This window comes from Petromyzon marinus, chromosome 40 (genome assembly GCF_048934315.1).
Source record: "Petromyzon marinus isolate PM22_M1 ecotype Great Lakes invasive population chromosome 40, UKy_Petmar_22M1.pri1.0, whole genome shotgun sequence".
Classification (NCBI taxonomy): Eukaryota; Metazoa; Chordata; class Hyperoartia; order Petromyzontiformes; family Petromyzontidae; genus Petromyzon; species Petromyzon marinus.
Genome location: NC_133706.1, coordinates 804,284 through 826,893, shown reverse-complemented (window position 1 = coordinate 826,893; position 22,610 = coordinate 804,284). Strand labels below are relative to the sequence as shown.

General features: G+C 48.1%; 1 protein-coding gene and 1 long non-coding RNA gene across 3 annotated transcripts in view; both read left to right on the top strand.

Moving 5' to 3' along the window:
- DTWD2 (DTW motif tRNA-uridine aminocarboxypropyltransferase 2) overlaps positions 1-806 on the top strand; it is a 57,704-nt gene extending 56,898 nt beyond the window's left edge. The window contains exon 6 of the mRNA XM_032968716.2: positions 533-806. Coding sequence (XP_032824607.2) covers positions 533-691 — 159 coding nt within the window. The 3' untranslated portion in view covers positions 692-806. The remainder of the gene's footprint in view (positions 1-532) is intronic.
- Positions 807-856: 50 nt separating this feature from the next.
- Positions 857-22,154, top strand: LOC116950719 (uncharacterized). 2 transcript variants are annotated; one of them, XR_012946437.1, is made up of 2 exons: positions 857-953; positions 21,225-22,154. It is a non-coding gene; the product is annotated as an uncharacterized LOC116950719 (long non-coding RNA). The 2 variants fall into 2 exon arrangements; XR_004404066.2 differs by lacking the exon at positions 21,225-22,154 and adding an exon at positions 4,740-5,383 and having other exon boundaries at positions 867-953.
- The last annotated feature ends 456 nt before the right edge of the window (positions 22,155-22,610 follow it).

Below are 22,610 nucleotides of genomic sequence, written 5' to 3'. Positions count from 1 at the left end.
CACAGATGTCGTGAAATTCGCTTCCCTTGAGCATCGAGGAGGTGCCGTATCCTGGCTCACCACGAGAAGGTTGTACAGAAGAATGTGAACTGCGCCTGTTCCGTCTGTGTGGGATACAGCGTTGCCCACTTGCACACGTGGGTTTTTTTTTCTGGGTGCTTCGTTTTCCTCCCACTTATGAAAGCTCAGTCATTGGACAATGACACCTTAATATATAGAGAACAGCAGAGCTTGCGTAGCGATTTGGCTCTGGATCACTAATTGGCTGCCTTTCCCCTTCGTCTGTGGTTCCTCCTTGCTCCTCTGGGTCGTTCCCTCTCCTGGAGAGCAAGTGACTATTGTGACCTCATAACGATCATGTGGCCATGGGACCTTATCAAATTATATCGTGGGCCATAGGTTCCCAACCCTTCCCTACGCCCCACCTGTACCAATCCCATCTGCTTCACAGTAGACGTTACAGTTCCCATCAGTGCAACTCGCCGTATGTGCAAACCCTTTTCCTGAACTGCTTCCCGTGGGCTGCACGCAGACGCTGCTACGGCCGCTGCGGGGCCTCTGCTCGTTCCAGCTAGAGCACGGCGCCCGCGTACACCACAGCAAGGAGCACCTCCTCCGCAGCGGCCTGTACGAGAAGCCGCTGCCCACCAACAAGCGCAAGCTCAAGCGCATGCAGCAGCTGCTCTACTGAGGCGGAGAGGGGAGGCGGAGGGAGGGTGGGAAGCGTGAGTTTGGGGAGGCGTTGCGGCTGCTTGACAAGGGCCGGCCGCGGCGATGGAACGATGTGGGCAGAAGATGGAGGGCGGGTGGTGGAGGAGGGCGGAGTGGGGAGTGAGAAGGAGTCGGGGGGGGGTGGGGGGGGGCGGGCAGAGTGCAGCCCTGAGGAGGAGAGAGGAGGATGGGGCGGCCGATCGGTTGGCGAGCGTTCCCCTCGCTACGAAGGCCTCAAAGAGGTACGACAGCCGCCGCGTGACTGATAGATGGCTCGGTGCTGGAGAGCCCAAAGACAAAGGTCTCCTGTGTAACCTTCAATAGACTTTTGGGGCAAGTGCTGTTAGTAAGCACCTGTGAAGGCCGACGCAACACAGGGGGGTGGGTGGCCAGCACCATGCCCAACCGCCTTTGTATCCCAAATATTGATATTTACACACTGCACCAGGTACTAATTTGAGGCTGAGTCGACCTAGGCGAGGCTTGAAACCGGTTAAAATATTCACCAGTTGTTGGTCGTGAGTAGGTATGGAACTCGGGTCACCGGGTTTCCGAGCACAGCGTGCTAACTACTGCCGTGGAGAGCCCACGACCAAAACATGACACTCAACATGGTAGCTGGTGTGTTAACGAGTCACCACCCCCAATGGAGAATGAATATTCGCTATGCAGGGTCATGAATAGATTTAATATTACATTCTGAATTGTCTTATTTGTATTGTCTAATTTTGTATTGTCTGCCCTGCTTTGTTTAATTTGTTCCATGGACCTAAAGTAATGCTTCTTGGTGATTACAGCTTTGTATGTTACTCAACAGCTACTAATAGGTAACTATTCAAACGACAGTTATTTATATATTTAATTCTTACCTGGCCCCATGGTGTAAACTGCCGTCTCCAACCCTCATTATCCACTCTATCTCTCTGCTGACCTCTCTATGTGCTGCGATGAAGGATCACTGCCCAAAATGTCGCCTATATATTTTTCCATTTTAAGGCCACACAGGGTTATTGACTTAATAGGTTGAGTTTATCCATTAGCCTCAAGGTATAATTGACTGCTAGGTGGCGAGGAGTTGGCAGTACCGCTGGGGATTCTTGAATACATTGTTAAATATGGCTGTGTGCAACTTTGCTTGTTATCTCCTATGTTTGTTGTGGGTTTTCTCTGTGTATCTTCACTGTACTCCCACATGCCAGACAGTCATTATTGGAATTGGCCAAACATTTCAATGCAGTGGCCCTCCTGACATTGCCACGGTGGCGAGATATTAATTACCTCGCCAGGTATACAGGAGGCCGTGAGATCGGTCCCGACCCTGACGCTTGTATATTTGGAGTTTGCATGTTCTCCCCGTGGTCGCGTGGATTTGTCTCCGGGTCCTCTGGTTTATCCCTCCAAATTTAGAAACATGCGCTTAGAGTATTTGGCTGCTGCAAATTTCAATGGGATAAGTCACTTCGTTGGGCTATCATTTCTGATAGCCAGCTCGCTTCTGAAAGAGAGCTATAGAGCTCTGTGGGCTTAACCTGGTAAAATAAAAGGAACATTAAGAGTCAATGGGGCTTCCGTGGCTAAATAAAGAGCGTTATTATTGTAGTTTCAACACGTTGTAAATACCATTTATTGATTTCTAAAATGCCGTTGCGCTTTCTCCAATGTTATCCTCATAGTGCTATCGGCATCATGTGACGAGGCAATATATTCTAATTTATTACAGAGTAGTGCATCATCCTGGGTTAAAGAATGGTCATCAGAAGCAGATATCATAGAACCACTGAAATCTCTTTAAGTGACCGCTTACCCACACTAGGGGGCAGTGCTTTCTCACTTGCTCTGCCAACAGAAAGAAACATTTTTCTTCACATGATAGTCAGATCGATATCTTTAATTACCACAGCTGGAATTGAGCCAGTGAGGCACCAAAAGCAGTGTATTTTTGTGTGTGCAGTCATTGGTGACACGGCGGAGACCATGAACTGCCTGTTATTGAAAATTTAGTTTTAATCACAGATGAAGTGACATGGTGGCAAGCTGTTAACTACCTTGCCTGGTATGCAGAAGGTCGTGGGTTCGATCCCGACCCAGACCCCTGTATATTTGGAGTTTGCACGTTCTCCCTGTGGTCACGTGGACTTTTCTGCAGGTTCTCCGGTTTCCCCCACACATTTAGAATCAACATGTGTTTAGAGTATATGGCTGATATACATTTCCACATCATGAGCCGCTTTTGTTGAGTTATCATTTGTGATAGCCGGGTCACTTTGGAAAAAGAGCTACATAGCTCAGTGGGCCTTACCTGGTAAAATAAAAAAAATAGCATGACAGACACAGCCTGGGTTCTACGTCTCGGCAGTGCCGGCTCAACACTCTGGCGTCTGATTCATCCAGCCATCTCACAATCGATTCTTAACGATTTGATGTGATGTATCGTGAGCGTGAGCACGAGTTTGAAGGAACTGAATTGTCTGTCGCGTGCGTGACTGGCATGGTCGCACAGCCCAGCAATCGTCAGCACGCCCACATGTCCACAGTGGCCTTCACCAGCGCGGTCCCTCACGTGTGTGTTAGATGAGGCCTGTGCCGTGTTTTGTATCCACTCGATCCTGACCGCCCTGGGTCAGCTGTCACCGTCGTGTCTGACAGAGAGCAACGAGCGGCAAGGGTGCGGCACCCTATTCGTTTTAACACAATGCAATCGGTGTTCATGTGAGCTGTGAATTGTTTTATAATTATTATTGCTCCGCCTCACTGAGTCTCAAGACTCTCTTGGCAAGGAGGGTCCTGCCAAAGTTATCACATTAGGGATTGGCGACGATTGCTGTGCGTTTCCCAGTTAAGTTATTTGCGAGTAACGTTTCAAACTTGGACCATGACACCGGCACAACGATGGCCTGCTCCTTTGAGAAATACATCACTCGATTTTTTTTTACGTCCATTGTGAAGTGGACGGCGTGTATTTGTACGAGTTATACACCCGCAGTGTGCGAGTTATACACCCTGGTTAACACTGCGATTTCGACCCACTAACCTCTGCAATAAGAGGCATCAACGTGCTACTGTTGAACCCGTGTCACGTATCCCAGACTAGGCCATCAGATGAGCAGGAGTGATGCTGCAACAAAGGTGAATTTTAAGGTGAACTTGTGTGTTTTTTATATTCATGTCTGTTCGTAAATGAAAAATTGGGAGGAAAAAATATGAATAATGTAAGGAAATCGTCACAATAGTTTGGGGCGGGAATCTGACATTTTTATGAAATTCAATCACCAGACCTGGCTTCCGTTGACTTCCGCAGAGAAAGAATAAAAGTGGTGAGAAAACCCATCACAACGGAAACATTAGTGCAGACCGCAAAAAACGACTTAACACCACACAGAGATGTCCAGCATTGCGTGTACTAAAGCACTCAGCCTTGTCCAGACCATTCATTCAAAATAACTTATTGTATCGCCATGTTGTTGGTTAGACCACCGTGTCACAGGGATAAGAACATGTGGCCACCCCACCAGACAGCAGTGAAATAAAGACGCGAGTATAGACCAGTTTCATCCTCGTTCGGACTCGCCAATTCCGTCATCATTGGTCATTAATCACGCTACTGAACATTGATGACTACATCGTTGACTGTACTGTTGAGTCCTAATGAGGATGAAACTGGTCAATAGCTGTGTCTTTGTTTCACTGTTGCTTGTTGCTGGGATGGCCACATTTTCTCAACCCTGTGAGTCTGTGCTCTAAACGAGGCATGTTCAGCTCTTTGGAGCTGGTGGTCCCGGTAAGTGCCTGGGAGCTTTTGAACACACAATGTAACATCTTGGTGCGTTCTTAAATCCCGAGTGAAATAATCGTTCGGGGGGAGGAAAATGTATTTTCCAGTGAGAAAGCAGTGACACGTTGCTGTGAACGAACAGTGTGAGGAGGAGCGAGATGAAGAGGAGCCTCGATAAAACCTCTGGAACACCAAATGCAAGTGAATGGCTTGTTAAGGGACCCATGTAAAGAGACACTTGTTATGTCTCTACCAGTCCGTCCAGGCATGCCCTGGGACTCGTTTGGTGAAGAGCTTCGGGCCCCCCTGCGGATGCCTCCCGGGTCTCACCGGTGCTGCCCTGGCTGGCCCGGCTGTCCCCGGGGCTCGTTATTGATTGCTGGGCCTCGCTTTCTCCATCCCACGCTGTACTGCGGTGTCTCTCATCTCTCTACCCTGAACCCCCCACTCCTGCCCGCCTTCTACCCTCATGTCGCTGCTTTTTAATTTGTTTTTATCATTTTTTTGCAAAGCGTCTTGAATTGCAATTGCCTTTAGATGCAAGGTAAATTTAAATTGTTGTTGTTGTTGTCTCTATATCAAGGTATGTCAGGCCACAGACTTTGATAACCACTTCGTAGGATGTCCCAATTGTCAAACATTGATACTCAACGGCATCCTATTTGTGCAACCTTGCTGATTTGTTATTCCGAGTCAAGCAATGGATTTAAGCCAGAAAGTTTTTACAATGTACATTTGCTTTTCACGGGAAATTGATCGAAAAAATAAGGAAAACTTATAATGCTCGTTTTTTTTTTGGAAAGACATCTTTCATGACCGTGTCATCGCCTCATCATGATTACGTGAACGTGTTCACGCCATGTTTGTCTATGTCGTCGCAATAAACACAAGATTAATGTTCTCTCTCGCACGCTGTGGGTGTTATTCACAGCATTCTTGACGTTCGTAATGATAATAACACCAAGCAACGGGGTCGACGCAACCCACCGCCAGACCTCGACGTTCCATTAAACGGCGCGCACCTTCCAGCTGAGGCTGCGGCATCCGCACAGGGTGGATCCCGCCCGAAAAGTGGAATTTCCACTATTGGCTTCGGACGGCCAGCTAGGTTGAGGAGCGGAGGGGAGGGCGGAGGGCCAGGCTGCGGGGCCGATCGGCGAACATCGCGGCTGGGACTTGCGTGGCACCCGTCATCGTTTTGACACAACAGTCGTCTCAACGGTTACATAACGCCAACGAGTCAATGGGTTGTTGTGATTCTTGGACCACCGGTCGATTCGGCACTCGGATGGCATTGTTAAATTTTGCTTTCGTCTTGTTCCATCTCGGATATGCTGTTCTTCTCGCCTGCACCACGTCATCTCTGCGTGTATTATGTGTACAAGCATTAATGTGTCATCTGGCCCATGTGTCTATGTGTCCACGTGTCAGCGTTGGTGTGTATCTACATATTTGTATCTGTATGCCCACGTGTCTGTGTGTGGGGCGTCGCGGTGGCGAGATGTTAATGGCCTCTCCTGGTATGAAGGAGGTGGTGGGTTCGATCCTGACCCTAACACCTGTATATTTGGAGTTTGCGTGTTCTCCCCGTGGTCGCGTGGATTTTCTCCGGGTCCTCCGGTTTTTCCCTCCACATGTAGAAACATGCGTTTAGAGTGTTTGGCCGCTATAAATTTCCAAATGAATAGCCACTGCATTGAGGTACTATTTATGGCCAGGTCACTTCTGTAAAATAGCTATACAGCTCAGCAGGCCTTACCTGGTAAAATAAAAATAGTCAAATAAAAAATAGTTCTTTGTAACGTCTTGTTCGTAAGTACTCGGTAGCATAGCTCAGTTGGCATGGGTGCTGGTGCGCCGGATATGGAATGGGGCCCTCTGTCCAATTTCCCCTTCCTCATCGGAGCCTGGCACCTAAGGCTCTGTGCCCCGTGTATTTTCGTGTAGTTGGCTGCACCAACTGCACACGCGATAGCTACGCCCACTCTTTGTACTCGTGTCATTCGCATTGTCTTACCAGTTCTGACTGTTGGCCTAAGGAAGACTTTGCAGCCTGTCACGAATATAACGTAATTCTAAGACGCACACGATTCGATGCACGTCGAGGGAGCGTGAGAATACATTTTACACTGATACGTTGCACGTCTGCAGTGTCATTTATAATCCAACAAAGTATTTTTTTTATGTATCTATTAAAAAGTAACAATGTTTAATCGGGGGTAATGCTTTTTTTCGCGCATAAATCTTTTGGAGAAAATATTCTAATTATATTAATTGTATTAAAACAAAATTAAGAATATTTTACCACGGTGTTTGGAAATTCAGTTTAGGAATGTGTTAACGAGGCATGATAATTGCTGGCGTAAGTAAATTAATTACACTTCATCAATTAAATTACCCGCGGAGTTGAGACTTCCAGTTGTACAGGATGGCGAGCTTATGGAAATGCATTTGTGAAAGCATTGCGACCAAGTAATAATAAAACACAATTTCTGTAATGCTTTAAAAACAAACTCGCACACACACTCTGTGTTGACCGTTGTGGGCTTTCCTTCATGTTTTGCTCGGTTTGATTGCTTAGCATGGTCATACTCGATCTCCCAAAGGGTCGTTTGGTGACCAGTAGACTGGCAATGCAGCAAGTGGATTTGTGAACCCGCCCCCCAACTTGGATCAGACCTTTGAGTAGGTTCCGCTATATGTGCACGCGCTGTTTTCCACGTGCTCCAGTTTCACCCCACGCATGAAGGAAAAAAACCACCACCAAAAAAGTAACTGGCCCAACACCCCAGAGGCGGCACATCTAGAAAGTTCCCGGAGGGATAGGGGCCCGTTCCAAAATATCAAGCTTTTTAAATAGAGCCCATCATTCATAAGACTACATCCAATGTATATCCTCTGGTGAACATCGGTAAAATACACATGTTTGGGGTGTAGGGGGGGGTTGGGAGATAGACTGCCCACATCACCCCCCACCTCCCTCCGGATTTCCCCACTGCCTCATCCCAATGCGTGAGACTCCCACGAAAGCGTTTGGTGCCATGTGAGGGTGTTATGGGTAGACATCGTCATCATGTTGTTTGTTTAGCGGTGACTGCAAAACAGGACGGTGTCCCACTGTAAGAGGTAGAACCTCCGTGTGACTAACAGCGCTCATGCAATAATTATTTTTTGATTAGATGCTAAATCTCCTCTGTGTCATTACGTACTGCTGGTTTCGAGCCGTTGCATACATTATTAATTTTTGCGGCAGCGTTTTAATTTCCTTATTTTCTTTGCTTTGTTGTTGCGTTGTTGCCTTCCATGACGTGGGCGTGGGGATGTTTCCACCGGGGCTTTACACATTGGGGGGGGGTGGGTGCGGCTGTCGACTCACTGATCACTACCAATCGGAGTGAAACCTTGAATGTTCGTGCAGTAACGATTTGCACCTTCCTGACCATTCCTGACGGTTTTGTTGAATGATCACAATTCAGGGGAGGAAATTCAACTCTCATATATATTTAAAATATATCATTGATACCATTTCTCTTTTGCATCTCTTTAATTTTTGCGCATCTCGCCTGTACAGTTAGTTTCGTTCACTCGAACACCCCCGATGTAACATCATTGTATAATTTGCACAGAGTGTAATTTGGGGAAAACATGGGGTTTTACGCGCGATTCATTGCATGTATCGTGAGCGTTATGAATCAATATTCGTAGATGAATTAATGCATGGTTACCCTCGCTATTAAACATAACCATTTATCATGACCAGATATTATTTTGAAGACCTTCCCAAAAGTTTTTTAATATAATCCTAATTGTAACACCGTGAACATTTTGTCGAGCGCCCCCACCACATGCTAGAGGGGAAATATTCAATCTCGTGTACAATGGCGAAAAAAAGCCCTCCGCCCATTTAAATGCTGCTAAGACTCTTTCCTTTTGTGAGTCTTCGTTGTTTTGTGCTCTCTTTATCTCTCTGTAGCGTGGCCGGGTTGGTTACGTGACAAAAGATGTGTAGCTTCTGGCAGATATCATGCGGGGGGAAAATTGTCGAAAAGGCCTTTTTGAAAGCTTGCCAATTGCATAAAATGAAAGGGACACGAGTTGCGGGGAAGAGAAGGGAGCTTACCAATCAAATTCGGGGAACAAATTGTTAAACAATTACCTCCAATTTGTAATTGATAATTCAGAGCTTAAGGTCTGACACTTTAGAGTACGCGATGAACGTCGTTGTCCATCTGGACCCAAATCTTATTTGCAAGCGATTAGTTTTGTTCGGTCTGTTGGCTCTGGGCCCATGTCTTCACAGGCACAAGGAGACGACATCAAACACCTCCGGTAATACGCAGCAGTCTGAGGCTCTGATGTCTCCTGATGATAGCTAAGCGAGCAGTTTTCTGCGTCTCGACCTCACCTCAGTTCGTACATTGGCATCGACATTCGTAGTTGAAGCGCTGTGAAAATCCCAATGGACTATTATCGTCAAATATATTTGAATATAACTGTGCCCGTTCATTATCTGAGGCCGCCCACAGTCCTGGCAGTAGAAGAGAAATGGCTTCAAAGCCTGGGTTGTACAACCGTGCAGGCCAACTCCGTAGGTGCATCCTTGGCTTGTAAGGATGTTTTTCTTTGTGCCGCTTTGTGTTATGATTACAAATCTTTTATTCAATTCCCCATCTCTCATCTAACCTGGGTACAGTGAGGGAAAAAAGTATTTGATCCCCTGCTGATTTTGTACGTTTTCCCACTGACATATAAATGATCAGTCTATAATTTTGATGGTAGGTTTATTTGAACATTGAGAGACAGAATAACAACAAAAAAATCCAGAAAAGCGCATGTTAAAAATGTTATAAATTGATTTGCATTTTAATGAGGGAAATAATTATTTGACCCCTCTGCAAAACATGACTTAGTACTTGGTGGCAAAACCCTTGTTGGCAATCACAGAGGTCAGACGTTTCTTGCAATTGGCCACCAGGTTTGCACACATCTCAGGAGGGATTTTGTCCCACTCCTCTTTGCAGATCTTCTCCAAGTCATTAAGGTTTCGAGGCTGACGTTTGGCAACTCGAACATTCAGCTCCCTCCACAGATTTTCTATGGGATTAAGGTCTGGAGACTGGCTAGGCCACTCCAGGACCTTAATGTGCTTCTTCTTGAGCCACTCCTTTGTTGCCTTGGCCGTGTGTTTTGGGTCATTATCATGCTGGAATACCCATCCACGACCCATTTTCAATGCCCTGGCTGAGGGAAGGAGGTTCTCACCCAAGATTTGACGGTACATGGCCCCGTCCATCGTCCCTTTGATGCGGTGAAGTTGTCCTGCCCCCTTAGCAGAAAAACACCCCCAAAGCATAATGTTTCCACCTCCATGTTTGACGGTGGGGATGGTGTTCTTGGGGTCATAGGCAGCATTCCTCCTCCTCCAAACACGGCGAGTTGAGTTGATGCCAAAGAGCTCCATTTTGGTCTCATCTGACCACAACACTTTCACACAAGTTGTCCTCTGAATCATTCAGATGTTCATTGGCAAACTTCAGACGGGCATGTATATGTGCTTTCTTGAGCAGGGGGACCTTGCGGGCGCTGCAGGATTTCAGTCCTTCACGGCGTAGTGTGTTACCAATTGTTTTCTTGGTGACTATGGTCCCAGCTGCCTTGAGATCATTGACAAGATCCTCCCGTGTAGTTCTGGGCTGATTCCTCACCGTTCTCATGATCATTGCAACTCCACGAGGTGAGATCTTGCATGGAGCCCCAGGCCGAGGGAGATTGACAGTTATTTTGTGTTTCTTCCATTTGCGAATAATCGCACCAACGGTTGTCACCTTCTCACCAAGCTGCTTGGAAATGGTCTTGTAGCCCATTCCAGCCTTGTGTAGGTCTACAATCTTGTCCCTGACATTCTTGGAGAGCTCTTTGGTCTTGGCCATGGTGGAGAGTTTGGAATCTGATTGATTGCTTGCTTCTGTGGACAGGTGTCTTTTATACAGGTAACAAGCTGAGATTAGGAGCACTCCCTTTAAGAGTAACAAGCTGAGATTAGGAGCACTCCCTTTAAGAGTGTGCTCCTAATCTCAGCTCGTTACCTGTATAAAATACACCTGGGAGCCAGAAATCTTTCTCATTGAGAGGGGGTCAAATTCTTATTTCCCTCATTAAAATGCAAATCAATTTGTAACATGTTTTGACATGCGTTTTTCTAGATTTTTTTTGTTATTCTGTCTCTCACTGTTCAAATAAACCTACCATTAAAATTATAGACTGATCATTTATATGTCATTGGGCAAACGTACAAAATCAGCAGGGGATCAAATACTTTTTTCCTCACTGTATATTCAAGTATAATGGCAGGGCATCTTGAGTAATTAAACTCTATGTTTGTAGATTTGCATTTTTTTTGTGGCGACCCCTCAAATAGCAAATACGTTTTACAATGTTTTGAATGCAACGCAAAGCAACGCTGAGCCGTGGTTTGCTGCATCTCCACGCTGCGCGGGCACATCACGCGCCAGGCGAGTCCCAGTTGAGTCCAGATACCGCAACGACTGATGCATTGGGTCGTGCAGTCCCGAATCGTCTTGTGAATTTTGGTGGTTGCGGTGGGTATATGTATATATTTTTTTGTTACATTTCTTTCAAAAAAATTATTTTCAGAATATTATTAAAAGCAATGTAAAAATGACATTACAACCCGTCAAAAAGGCTACACACCTTGTCTCCGTGGAATTTACAGGGGTTTTGTTCGGAAAAACGGCTATGTACTGAGGTGCACACCCCACGCCCTGAAGTAGGTCCAGGTATTGCGGGAACACCACTCTGAGTGGGGGGGGGGCTTTCCCACAAGGCCACGGGGCTCGCGATGAGCGGACCCCACAACCCCGCTGTGAGTGCCTGGGTTGGTGACCCGCACATCGCGCCAGGGCGCACAGGGAGCGTACCGCAGTCGCGAACGTGATGCGGTGATTCCGGAGTAAACGTTCGAGCGACGGGACAGTGGCCAGCGCCGAACAGGAGGCTCAGCTGGAGTTTGCCGTTGGGAGTTGCGCCTCCACTAAACCTTTGTTCCTTCCAGCCTGGGTTGTATTTGCACTTACATAAACAGTACACGATTTATATCGATATATATAGGTATACGGAGATATTGTAATTCATCGCTTTGTCTTTATTAGCAGTATTTCGTGGCTTTTTCTTAGTGCGTCTTTACGAGAGGTCGTTAGCGTGCCCTTTAACGAGCCTACCGACGCTTAACTTGGCCACCCTGCGTTCGAATAAATAGATAATGCGGGGTGGAGGTGGTCAGAAGGGTGGTATTGTTAAACAAGCAAAATGCGCCAAAGCAACTGGTGTAAATCCAAAACAATTGTAAATGCTGTGGGTTTACTCTCCAACACACCGGTGTACTGAACTAGTAACTAATTATTTATTATATTTTTATTATTTTATTGTTTCCCTTCTACGTGACTTTACCGAAAGAACCAAGAATATGCATCCCTGCAATCACGAAAGCTTTAAATCAAAATAGTAACTAATTGGCACGTTTTGCTGACGTGACAAACCTTACTAATTGGCTGTGTCGAGGGATGGTGGGTTAACACATTTATATTTACGCGATCTAGCCCAAATTTTTTTAGTATGAGTATCAAAGCAACCATGTGCTATGGAAGCTGACAGATTTCAAAGTCTATTGCTCTGCCAGTCTCTCCTGGCCACCTCGTAGCCAAAGCAAGCAGTCTCCCGTGCTAATCAGACTCACCCCGCTTAGTTTACGAGATCCGACGAGTTGAGACGCGTGTCCGGGCGACACGATTGTTCTCATCGTACGACACCGGTTGCGTTTAAAGTTATGAATCGGGGTTCGTCGGCAGGCGGCCGGTGTGGGCCAGGTGTGACCCCGTGAAGCCTCTTGCCAGTGACCCCCACCTCGAAGAAGTACCGATGAGTGGCATGGAAGTGAGATAAAGAGAGATAGAGGTTGAGAGAACTGTTGACACGAGAGATACAGATGAGTTAGTCACGCGCACCGGTGCCGCGGCCTCGTTGTGGTTGTTGCATCGTACCGTCTGTGCGCGTGAAATACGGACTGGCGCGTGGCCCCGTTCATTGTATTCCATGGCCCGCCGTAAATGCGGTTGAAGAACCCCGTGGTGTAATCCAATGTAGAGTGATATCACAGAGTGCATTTCATGGGACCTCGTCAATTCATTGGAGCGCAGGAGGCGAATGTTGACCTATTGAGTCCTTTGATTACCGCTAATGTGCCGCAAGTGGTGCTCGCGTTAATGAGCACTAACTGAGCTCACCCCCATAGCCAGTCTGGCCCTTTGTCCTTTTTAATCGGTACCCATGTGCTGATCGAGAGGAGACCCTGGGGGTCGAACCGTCCGTGTAAAGCTATACCTGACATATGGAACACAATGATTTTATATGTTTCATACACACAATAAAACGAACAAACAATATTTTACTTTTGACCCGAGGCTGAGCAATGCATACCCGAAAAGGACACGCGAATGCATAATTAATGCCGCTTGTTTATCCCCTGGTGCAGCAACAGCAGCAGTGGTGACGACGGCGGCTCTGAATTGCTGATCTGCCTTGGCTTGGCGGCTTGCGCCAGAAGCGCCGTGCGTTTTGAAGCGTGCGGACGAAGACCTCGATGCGGCGCCTTTCCTCCCACGGCGCCCCAATCGCTCGGCAGGTCGAGCGGCGGGCCGCCCGCCCGATGCGATGCCCGCCCGGGGTCCGCGTGCGCCATCTCACTGGCCCAGGTTAACGCTCGGCAAGGCAGGGGGAGAATGATAGCGGTGGCGGTGGTGGTGGCAGCATGGCACGGATTCCCTCGACGATTATGTCCCAGGTTTTGCTAAATTTGGCGGGGTGGCACGTGAGTAGCGGCCACGTCCGCAGCGAGAGGTGTGCCGGGTGTGGTAAGCCTCTGGGTGAAATTTTTAAAAAGTACCCAGCGGTGCTTTGAACCTGTGCTGTGCCACGTCGTAACACAATTTAACCCGATTTGTTACAGTTTGGCGATCCCCCTTGACATCTGTGCGGTTAATTAACAGGAGCCAACAGTTTTGGAAATGCTGGTCTACGTGGAATCGAGTGACTTTGATTATCGGGTTATTGGATTCTACTGAATTTTTAGTTTTGGGTTTAAAATTCAAGGGAAGCTGTTGGGGTGTGGGGTGGGGGGGCCCGGCCGCTGGATGTACGCCCACGCATACGGCGCTTTGCTAGGACACTGTCGCACTAAGGGCCTTCGCGCGCCACGGGGGATACTTGACCATACTTCACGCGAAATTGCCGCTGTTAAAAACCCCCCTTTGTGAAGGAGGACAGACGCCTGCAAAAAAGTTGTTTTTGGTTATTCTTAAATAGACTGCATCATATATTGAAGTGGGTCTGGATCTCACAGTAGAAGGGATCTTAGTACAGTCGAGTGGATATTAATAACTTAGGAGAATGGATCTGCATGTCATAGTAGAGTGGACGGGTGTTTTCACAGAGTGGATCTGGATGTCACAGGAGTGTGGATCTGGATCCAGGAGTAGATCAGGATCTCACAGTAACAGTGGATGTGGATCTCACTGGTGAGTCGATTTGGATGACTCGAGAACGGATCCGGATCTCATGGGAGAGTGGATCTGAATCTGACAGGAGAGTGGAATGGATCTTTCTTAGGAGAGTGAATATGGTCTCGTGCTATGGATTGTACTGTAAGGATTATCATTGGTGTGGGATCATTAGTAGAGCCAGCTTACAAAGACGGCAGCCACCCACTAAATCTGGCATGAAATTCCCACAGTCGGATTGCCTTGGTGGGACGATGGCATTTGCCGGAATGTTCCCTCGCCTGCTAATGGAACACGCATCCATAAAGGTGCAATTGGCCCTAATTTGTTTTGGAACATCCACCAGAGAAAAGACGATTGCTGCATTGGAGACATTTAAAATCCATTACGGGGGGCTGCCCGCTCCCCCCCCCCACAACTTTTTCTTGTGGGTGCAGCAGAATTCGCGAATGTCGGCAACAGTGCTGCGATGAAATGTGAAAGGGGGGAAAAAAAACATTTCTTACGGTTTTCCCGTATGTATAAGAGTTAAATAAATAAAAATATGTGGAACAACAGTGAATAAACTGTGCTCTGATTTATAAGCTCGCATGCAATTTCAAGCTTGACCGAGTGTTTTATTTTTTTAAGGCCCCCACTTTGGTGCCAGGAACTTTATGCCACTTTGAGAGGCCCTCTCCTCTCGCCCTCCGTTCACCCCCCCCCACAACCCCCTCTCCGCACGCCACCCCCCCCCCATTTGTATCGCTTGGTCTCTCCCAGTCACCCAGAATGGTGTGCTATAAGGGACCCATTTGGGATCTTTCATCTGGTCGTGGAGGTGGGGGCGGGGGAGAGAGTGGTGGGAGTGGTGGGGGCCACGTTGCCTGCGCAACTCCGCGCGGCGTGCGTCAATGATGACAAATATACCTTTATCTTTAAAAACCGCTATTTAGCAGCTCATTGCACCGAGACGGACGACACGCCATCGATTCGTATCGATTGCCGGCGAGACACGGGGCTCGCGCTGTTACTGGGGGGGGGGGGGGGGGTTTCTTACGTCATTGGCAGCGTGGAGACGGCGAGCGGCTTGCGACGACGGCCTTCGCTCTCGTCTCTCTCGTGAGCGTGGTGGCCCAGGCCCCTCGTGCTTCTGGACTGACCGTTCGTAAACTGTTCGTGTCAGATGTCCACGAATTAATATGAAAACGTCGGCGGGCCTTTGGGGATTTTTTTTTAATGAGAAATGCCACGCCAAACCCGTACATTAATTCCGGAGAATAATATTTTGGAGTTTGGTCTCATTTTCGTGATCCGTCATCGTCTCCCCCATGAGTCCTTTTATCAATCTCGGCCAAATTCGTATAGTTTTACTGTAGGCCATAACCGTCATCGCCTCCAAAACCACAGCGAGCTGGTGCTCGGCAATAGTAACCGTTGGATTTCTGGGTAATACTTTGTGTAGCGGGTGCAGTTATGAAAGTAAAAAGTAAACCCCTTTAACATTGATAATTAATGCATCTGCCGTGAATAAGTTGAATGTACTCAAGGCTCACGGATTCCGTTACAAGAAATCCAGTGGCTGGCACAAGTTTAACTGCCACTGGAGATGTTAAGGATGATCTTACGTTCCATACACTAAGCGAAGTTACTACTCGGAAACATAGATTGATAAACACTGTGGCCTTAAAAAAGAAAACTATATTTGACAAACCACGCTTCGGACAATGGCCCTCATAGCACGTGGTTCAAAACAGCGGCTATAATAGAAACTGATGTATTTTTTCTTTTCAAGGCAATGTTGTTGACGAATGTGTGAGTTTTTGTATTCTTTTTTGTTTCATGCATTACTGACAGTGCAGAATCACCAAAATAATTTCCGAAGTTGATTACGGAGTTTTTTTTTATTTCTCCCACTTTTACCATCATTATCAGCAGCAGCAGCCATGATCAATCCACTGCTGGTTGAGGGAGCTTCCCCAAGCCGCACAATATTTCACGTGGTCCGGCCATGTAACAGTCCACTTGGCGCCCGCACACAAAGTTGATTACACCGCTCCGTCTCTGCTGTGGACGTTTTTTGCTCGGGCATATTTCATTCCCACTGTTGTTGTTGTTATGGGCCGCGTGTTTGAAAGCATCGCGATACAAAATGCAGTCTCGAGACGTAAGACAGTCGCGATGTTCTGGTTCCCCCATATTTCTGCTCTGAGAAAAAGGATCGCTGCTTAAAACATTAGCAAAGCGTTATCTTTTTTTCTGTTTGAAGGCAAGAGGGTTGTAAATGATGCTTCTATTTATAAATATAGATTTTTTTTGGAAGTTCACGAGACATGCGTCGATATTACGTGTGTAATAATCGTTGCATTCACCGCGGCGTTTAAGCAATCATTTATTCCGAGGTGGCCAAAATTCTCAGAGGTCCAAGCGCTGAGCTGGCACCGCTGAGCGCCGAGTTGCTGGGTTCAATTCCAGGCTACTGCCTGCGTTTAAACCGGGTTCTCAAGTGCAGCGAGTGATCGTCTCAGCCCGGTCACCAATGACTGCACACAACAACAAAAAAACATTAATCGCACTCGTTTTTGGCTCTGCACTTAATTTGGCTAAATTTAAATCCTTGAGAATTAAAATATTGGTTCGACCGCCACGCGAAAAATCTCGCCCTCTCATATGCCAGTGTGAGTGAGAAAGGTCCTGCTGGATCTCAGAGTCAGTATCTCTGTGATGTCCACTTATTTGGGCCCTCCTCCAGCACGAAGGGTCGCCGCACTGATCTGTGAGTGATCTGTGAGTGATCTGCAAGGGGTGGAAGGGGTGAGGATTACAAAAATTGATCTTTGCATCGAATTGTGACCCCGAATTGTGACAATTTATTGAATCGCCACGGGTGTGAATCATTACACCCCTACTGTTCATGGTTCCTTATGTAACCTGGTGACAGGTAATTGATTTTTTCATTCGTTTGAAAGGAGACCTACATAGCCGTAGTGCTATCATGTAATACACCGTTCCTCATTCGTGTGTTACCCACAACACACCACGAAGCGCACAATCCATTTTCTACAGCTTTGCTGTATTGTGTTGAAATGGATCCCATGGTGTTCACAGAGGTCCCTTGTCAATAACATTGAGAAACCCAGAATAATTGTATTTCACCGTTTGTAGCCTCTGTTGATGAGACTTAAAAGATGTATTCCGTGTATTAACGAACCCTGCCGGATAAGTGTTGGTCCACCTGCACAGGAGACTCGTGAACTGAAGATTGTTTACATGGAAACCAGATTTCACGTAAGCGCTTAAATCCCGTTGTATTTTTAGGTGGCACCCTGTGTGTAATCCGTGAGAGTAGGTCGTCATGTGCCGACATGCGGATTAAAATTTCACTTGCAAATAGTTCCTAAAAAATTATTTTTAAAGGCCCAGCATTTTGTGCGACTTCCATTTCTCTGTTAAAAAGACGTAACTAAATACATCAATCATAACATATATGTAACCAGGAATGTCGACTATATTTCATTGTTCTATTCATTAAGTCTACGGTATATGCAATGGTAACTGCACCATTGCTCCCTGCGTGTGTGATGTACATACCTATGTTGAACTTCTTTCGTACCGTACGTAGCCAACCGTGCTAATCGGAGATTTCATTTCTATGAATCCATAGAGGGTTTACGGTAATCCTGTATATCTGCACGTAGTGCTTGTTTCTCTGCGCGTGTGGCGGTCGTGAGAGATGGGTGTTGCTTCCAGATATATGGGCGCCAGTATGGAGGTGGGCGCAGTGGTAACAACTCGTTTGAGCCTCGGAGCCAGAAGGGACCTGGGTTGGATTCCTGACTCGGTGGGTGTGGAGTTTTGTTTTTTAGTTCGTCTGCTCTGTTCTAGCATGGCTTGCCACCCAAAGATAAACACGTGCAATGTCGTTGGTCTTGGCCAAACATCCGAATGCAGGAACCTCCAGAAAGCAAATCTTCAGACATGGTGCGGCTTTCCTGTATAAATAAATAAGTTAATTAAATGTAATCCATATGCGTGTGGGCCAAAACCCGAAATCCCGCGCGCGGCAGGGCATGACAGCCGAGAGGTCGGCACAGGTGTGGTCGCTAACCACCCACTTGCTGCCCTGCCATCGCCCTGTAACCCGGGCGAGGTTTCAAGATTCGCACGCAAACCTACCCGGTTCACGCGCCCTCGCCTCCAAAGTCCCTGCATCCACACGGCCACGCACCACCACGCATCCCAATGACGGGTCCCCTCACCTCCTTTGAATACGAGACGCGAACGCGTAACACGCACGCGCGCGCCGGCACGTCACGAGTCATGATCACTGTCGAACAATTATCGCTGTCGCTTGCGGCCATTTATTTTAGCTCGGCCGACCACGGCTCTGCCCCCCCTCCTCCTCCTCTCTGTCGGCTGGGTTCACGCGCGAGGGCGCACGCTCCGTGCCCACCCGGGCGTGGCCACGTCTCTTCCACACGCTGCTGCGCCTACACAGTGGCGTCGGCCCTGCCCTTCGTCTCTGTGTCCGCTCGTCTGTTTGTGTGTGGGGAGCGGTGGTGTAGCGGTTAGCGCACAGCGCTATGAACCCGACGACACGGGTTCGATTCCCGCTCACGGCCAACACCAGTGACGATTATCCCCTAGGTCGACACAGTCTAAGATGAGTACCTGGTGCGGTGTGTAAACATCGCCTCTGGGGAGACAAAGGCGGCCGGGCGTGGTGTTGGCCACCCACCCCCTCGTGTGCCGTGCCGGCCTTCGTAGGTGCTCGCTAACAGCACTTGCCCCAACAGTCTGTTGCAGGCTATTCGGGGGATATTTGTCTTTGTTGTTGTTGTTGTTTGCGTGCCGTGTGGGTAGCGTCTGAGCTCGAGTAAAACAGCTCGTTCAGCACGAGATAATTCTACGTCCACATTGAACAAATTATCTGGTTGATGCCGCTTCTCTGTTGGCAGTGTCGCTCAAAGCACACTTAAAAACAAATCTACTCAACACGTACGTTGTTTCGTAGCACGTGAAGAATACGATGGAGGGACATTGCGTGTTCCTTTAAGATCACACACGCACGGTGTTTATTGACGAATCTGTTGAATTTAGTTCACATGTTGAGGTGGAGAACTTCTTTCGCACCGTAGAGATGATTTAGAAGTGCAAAGCCCCCCAGCGGATTCCTAATATCGATAGGAAGAGAGTTTCAGATGGTCACAGAATCGCATCTGAAACGATGCAATGACCGTCTTTGTTCGCTGGTTAGCCAAAAGCCGCTAGCTGTGAGCTTGACCGGAGGCTGCGCGATGGTTTATGACTCCAACTGTCTAAGCCTGTGCGTGATGCTCAAGTCTCTACTCGCACAAATCTTCCCAAGTGTCAATACCTGTCAACTTTCTCACGGCGGGAAGCGCGATCTGCAACTTCAGTCTCTGCCTCCTCTCTCTGCCTCTACAGCAACGCCGTGAGCCTGAAATGTCACCCGAATGTACCTGGTGCGGTGCATAAACATCAGCACTGGCGAGGCAAAGGTGACCGGTCATGGTGCTTGTTTATCAGCACTCGCCGCAACAGCCCGTGTAGGCTGCACGGTGGATCTTTGCCGTTGTGTGTGTATGTGCGCGCACGCGTTCGTGGACCCCATTCATCCATGCGTGCGTCCACGTGTGCAAAGGGAGTTGGAGTGGCGCTGCTGTGTGGGAGACTGCCTTTGGAGGAAGAACAAGGAATCGTATTTTGTTTGCAGGACCCTGGGTTTGGGATTACAGTATTGGCTTCAGGACACTATCGAATTGTCAAACTCCCACAATTTGCCCGGGTTAGAAGGTGCGTGCACCTATGTGCTGGCTCACTTTGGCGGGCGCTCTTTATCAAAATCGAGGCAATTACAATCCCCGGGTGGATTACGACGAGCCGAACGCTCTGCCGGTTAAGGGCGCCGAAAGGGCACAGTTCAGATGCCGGGTTCGGATTCTGACCTAGCCACCCGAGTTCCCATCGTGGTGTCTCGTGCCAGCAACGGGTTGGTGGCACCATCAGCGGTGCCAGGAATCTCGGTCAACCCACGGCGCCTGGGTCTGTCCCGAGTCTTCGAGACTTCACGTGGCCTCTAAGTGCACCGAGCTTCGCACAAGTGCCGTGGTGACATAACCGGAGATTCATGGCGAATGGCGGTTGTTGTTGTTGTTGTTGGTGGTGGTGGTGGTGGTCTTGTGGGCTGCAGTGGCAACACTTGCGCCTCGCCAGCAAGAAGGGTCTGGGTTCGATTCCTGGGCCGGGCGTCTTTATAAATGGAGTTTATATTATTTCCTATTTCGGATTTATATAGCGATAGGATTTATATATGGATAGGATTTATATAGCATCCTTTCCAGGGTGCTTGTATGTTCTGCTTCTGTTGGGCAGTGCGAGTGTGAGAGTGGGGAGTTTGTTTGGATGTTCTCCCCCGGTTTGTGGATGGTGTCCTCATTCTTAGAGTTTCCTCCCATAGATACAAATAAAAGTACACACAGTGCAACTACGATTGGCCAAACATACCAAGACACAAACAAAAAAACTCGTAAAATTACTCAATTGGGCTTACAGCAGCATCGTCCCCATACTGAACAAAAAAAAGTGTATAAGTGTGTTGTTGGCCTGACTGGTTGTGCATCACATATTTTTTCCTAGGTTTGTTGAATTCTCGTCTCTTGTCTTCTTGTTGTATTTACCTCCATGATGTGTTCTTGACACCTGATGCAGATCGCTTGTGTTGCGGTCAAAACGTCGTGATTGATTTGTTTTAATATAATTTTATGGTATTTCTACATACGTGACTTTACCGAAAAAACCAATGAGTAATAATATTATTATGAACACTGTTGGGGTGTTGGCTTGTGTGTCAGGACGCGAGATCCCCGCGCTTCTACCCCGGCTCGCTGCGGTCGCAGTCGAGGCGAAGCTCTGCACTTGTCGTCTTCGTAATCCCCCAGCGTATTTTCACTTCCTCGCTCGCTGAGCCCCGCGTCCCGCAATTTGCATTCGGTAATTCGAACGGTCCGATACAATGCGAACGCGTGCGTGCGTGCGTGCATTGGATTACGGTGCCCCGTCGTAAGAGCTACCACACGCCCAGGCAGATCCTGTGTGGTGCCGCATAGACGAATGGAGGAAAAGCTCAAAGAAAAACAGGCAACCACTCCCCCCTGCCCCCTCCACAGGATCGAGGAAGACGCGAGCCGACGGTGGTGGTGCCGCCGGGGGACTGCGGCCTGCGAGTGGACTGACGACAGCTTCCGTGGTCGCGATCGGCGCCCCTGCGGGAGGAGACGCGGAGGAAGGGAGCGACTGGCAGAAGCCTCACGCCTCCGGCAGCAAGCGGGGGGGGGGGGGGCACGGGGAGAAATGCTCGCCACGATGCGCACAGGCAGCCGTGGACGGATACAAACAAGAAGGAGTTTGAGTCGGTGAGCGGTGGCGCGCCTGGCAGCCACGTCAAGTAAATGAACACCCGGCGCTGTCCCGTGACCTCCTGCCAGCGTCGTCAACGCCACTCGAAAAGTGGCCTCGAAAGTGCACCTAGCCTGGCGCAGACGCCACGCCGCTGAGTGGCAGCTCTTGGGCGGTCGGACACGCGTCGACGCGTCCGAAGTGTGCGTCTGGTGCCGTTGGTGCTTTTACATCTCAATGAGAATTCTCGCTTTCTCAGTGTCTTTTAAAATATATTTTTTTGTATTTGACACCGACAGTGAAAGCCCCTCATTTTCCAATCCCGATTGCGCGAAGGAATGCACCTGGAATATAGATGGGACCCTTTGTTTGGCCATATCACTGCCGCAACACACTTGATGATTCCCTAGAGGTCAAAGCACGTGTCTGTGTGTGCTGTCGTCAGCGGAATGCATTTAACTATATATCTCCGTATGTGCGTGCGTGCGTGCTTTTTGTACGTTACGAATGGGTTTCGGATTTATATTTTTTTTTGGTGGGAGTGGGGAGGGATATCAGATTTTCTTTCATTTCTAAGCCCAATTTTTTTTCTGCCCTTGAAACCCAGCCCGTCCCTTGCAAAAGAGACCACGCTTCACGTCTCTCGCTCGCTGGGTTTGATTTCATTCTCCTGGTTAAATAAAGGAAGGCTGATTTCTGTGGTTTGTGTTTGTTATGCATCTAAATGACTTTCCTTGTTTACTCACTCAGTGGAATAATCTTTGAGTGCCACTTCGCGGGGTCGTCCTACGGATATGCTCCCACCTCCCGCCATAGGAATGTGGAATTTCCGCCACTGGCTCAGGGATGTAAACAGGAGATGTCCACTCTCTCAAAGCAATTTGTAATCTTTAAATAACGATTATTTTACGTTAACGTCGATCATTGAACACAAATTATGCTCATGGTGACATTTTAATATAATTTAACAAGTAGTGACGTCACCCTTAATTAAAATAACGTGACGACACATTTGGCAGCAGTCAGACGTGACACCGTGGAAAGTGACGTCATGAGACGCCACATTTTCGGACGGACGCAAATCCATTTTAATAATTTTAGGATCATCCTAAATGTTGCGTCTCAACTATACCATATAAACCATTTTATTTACCAGG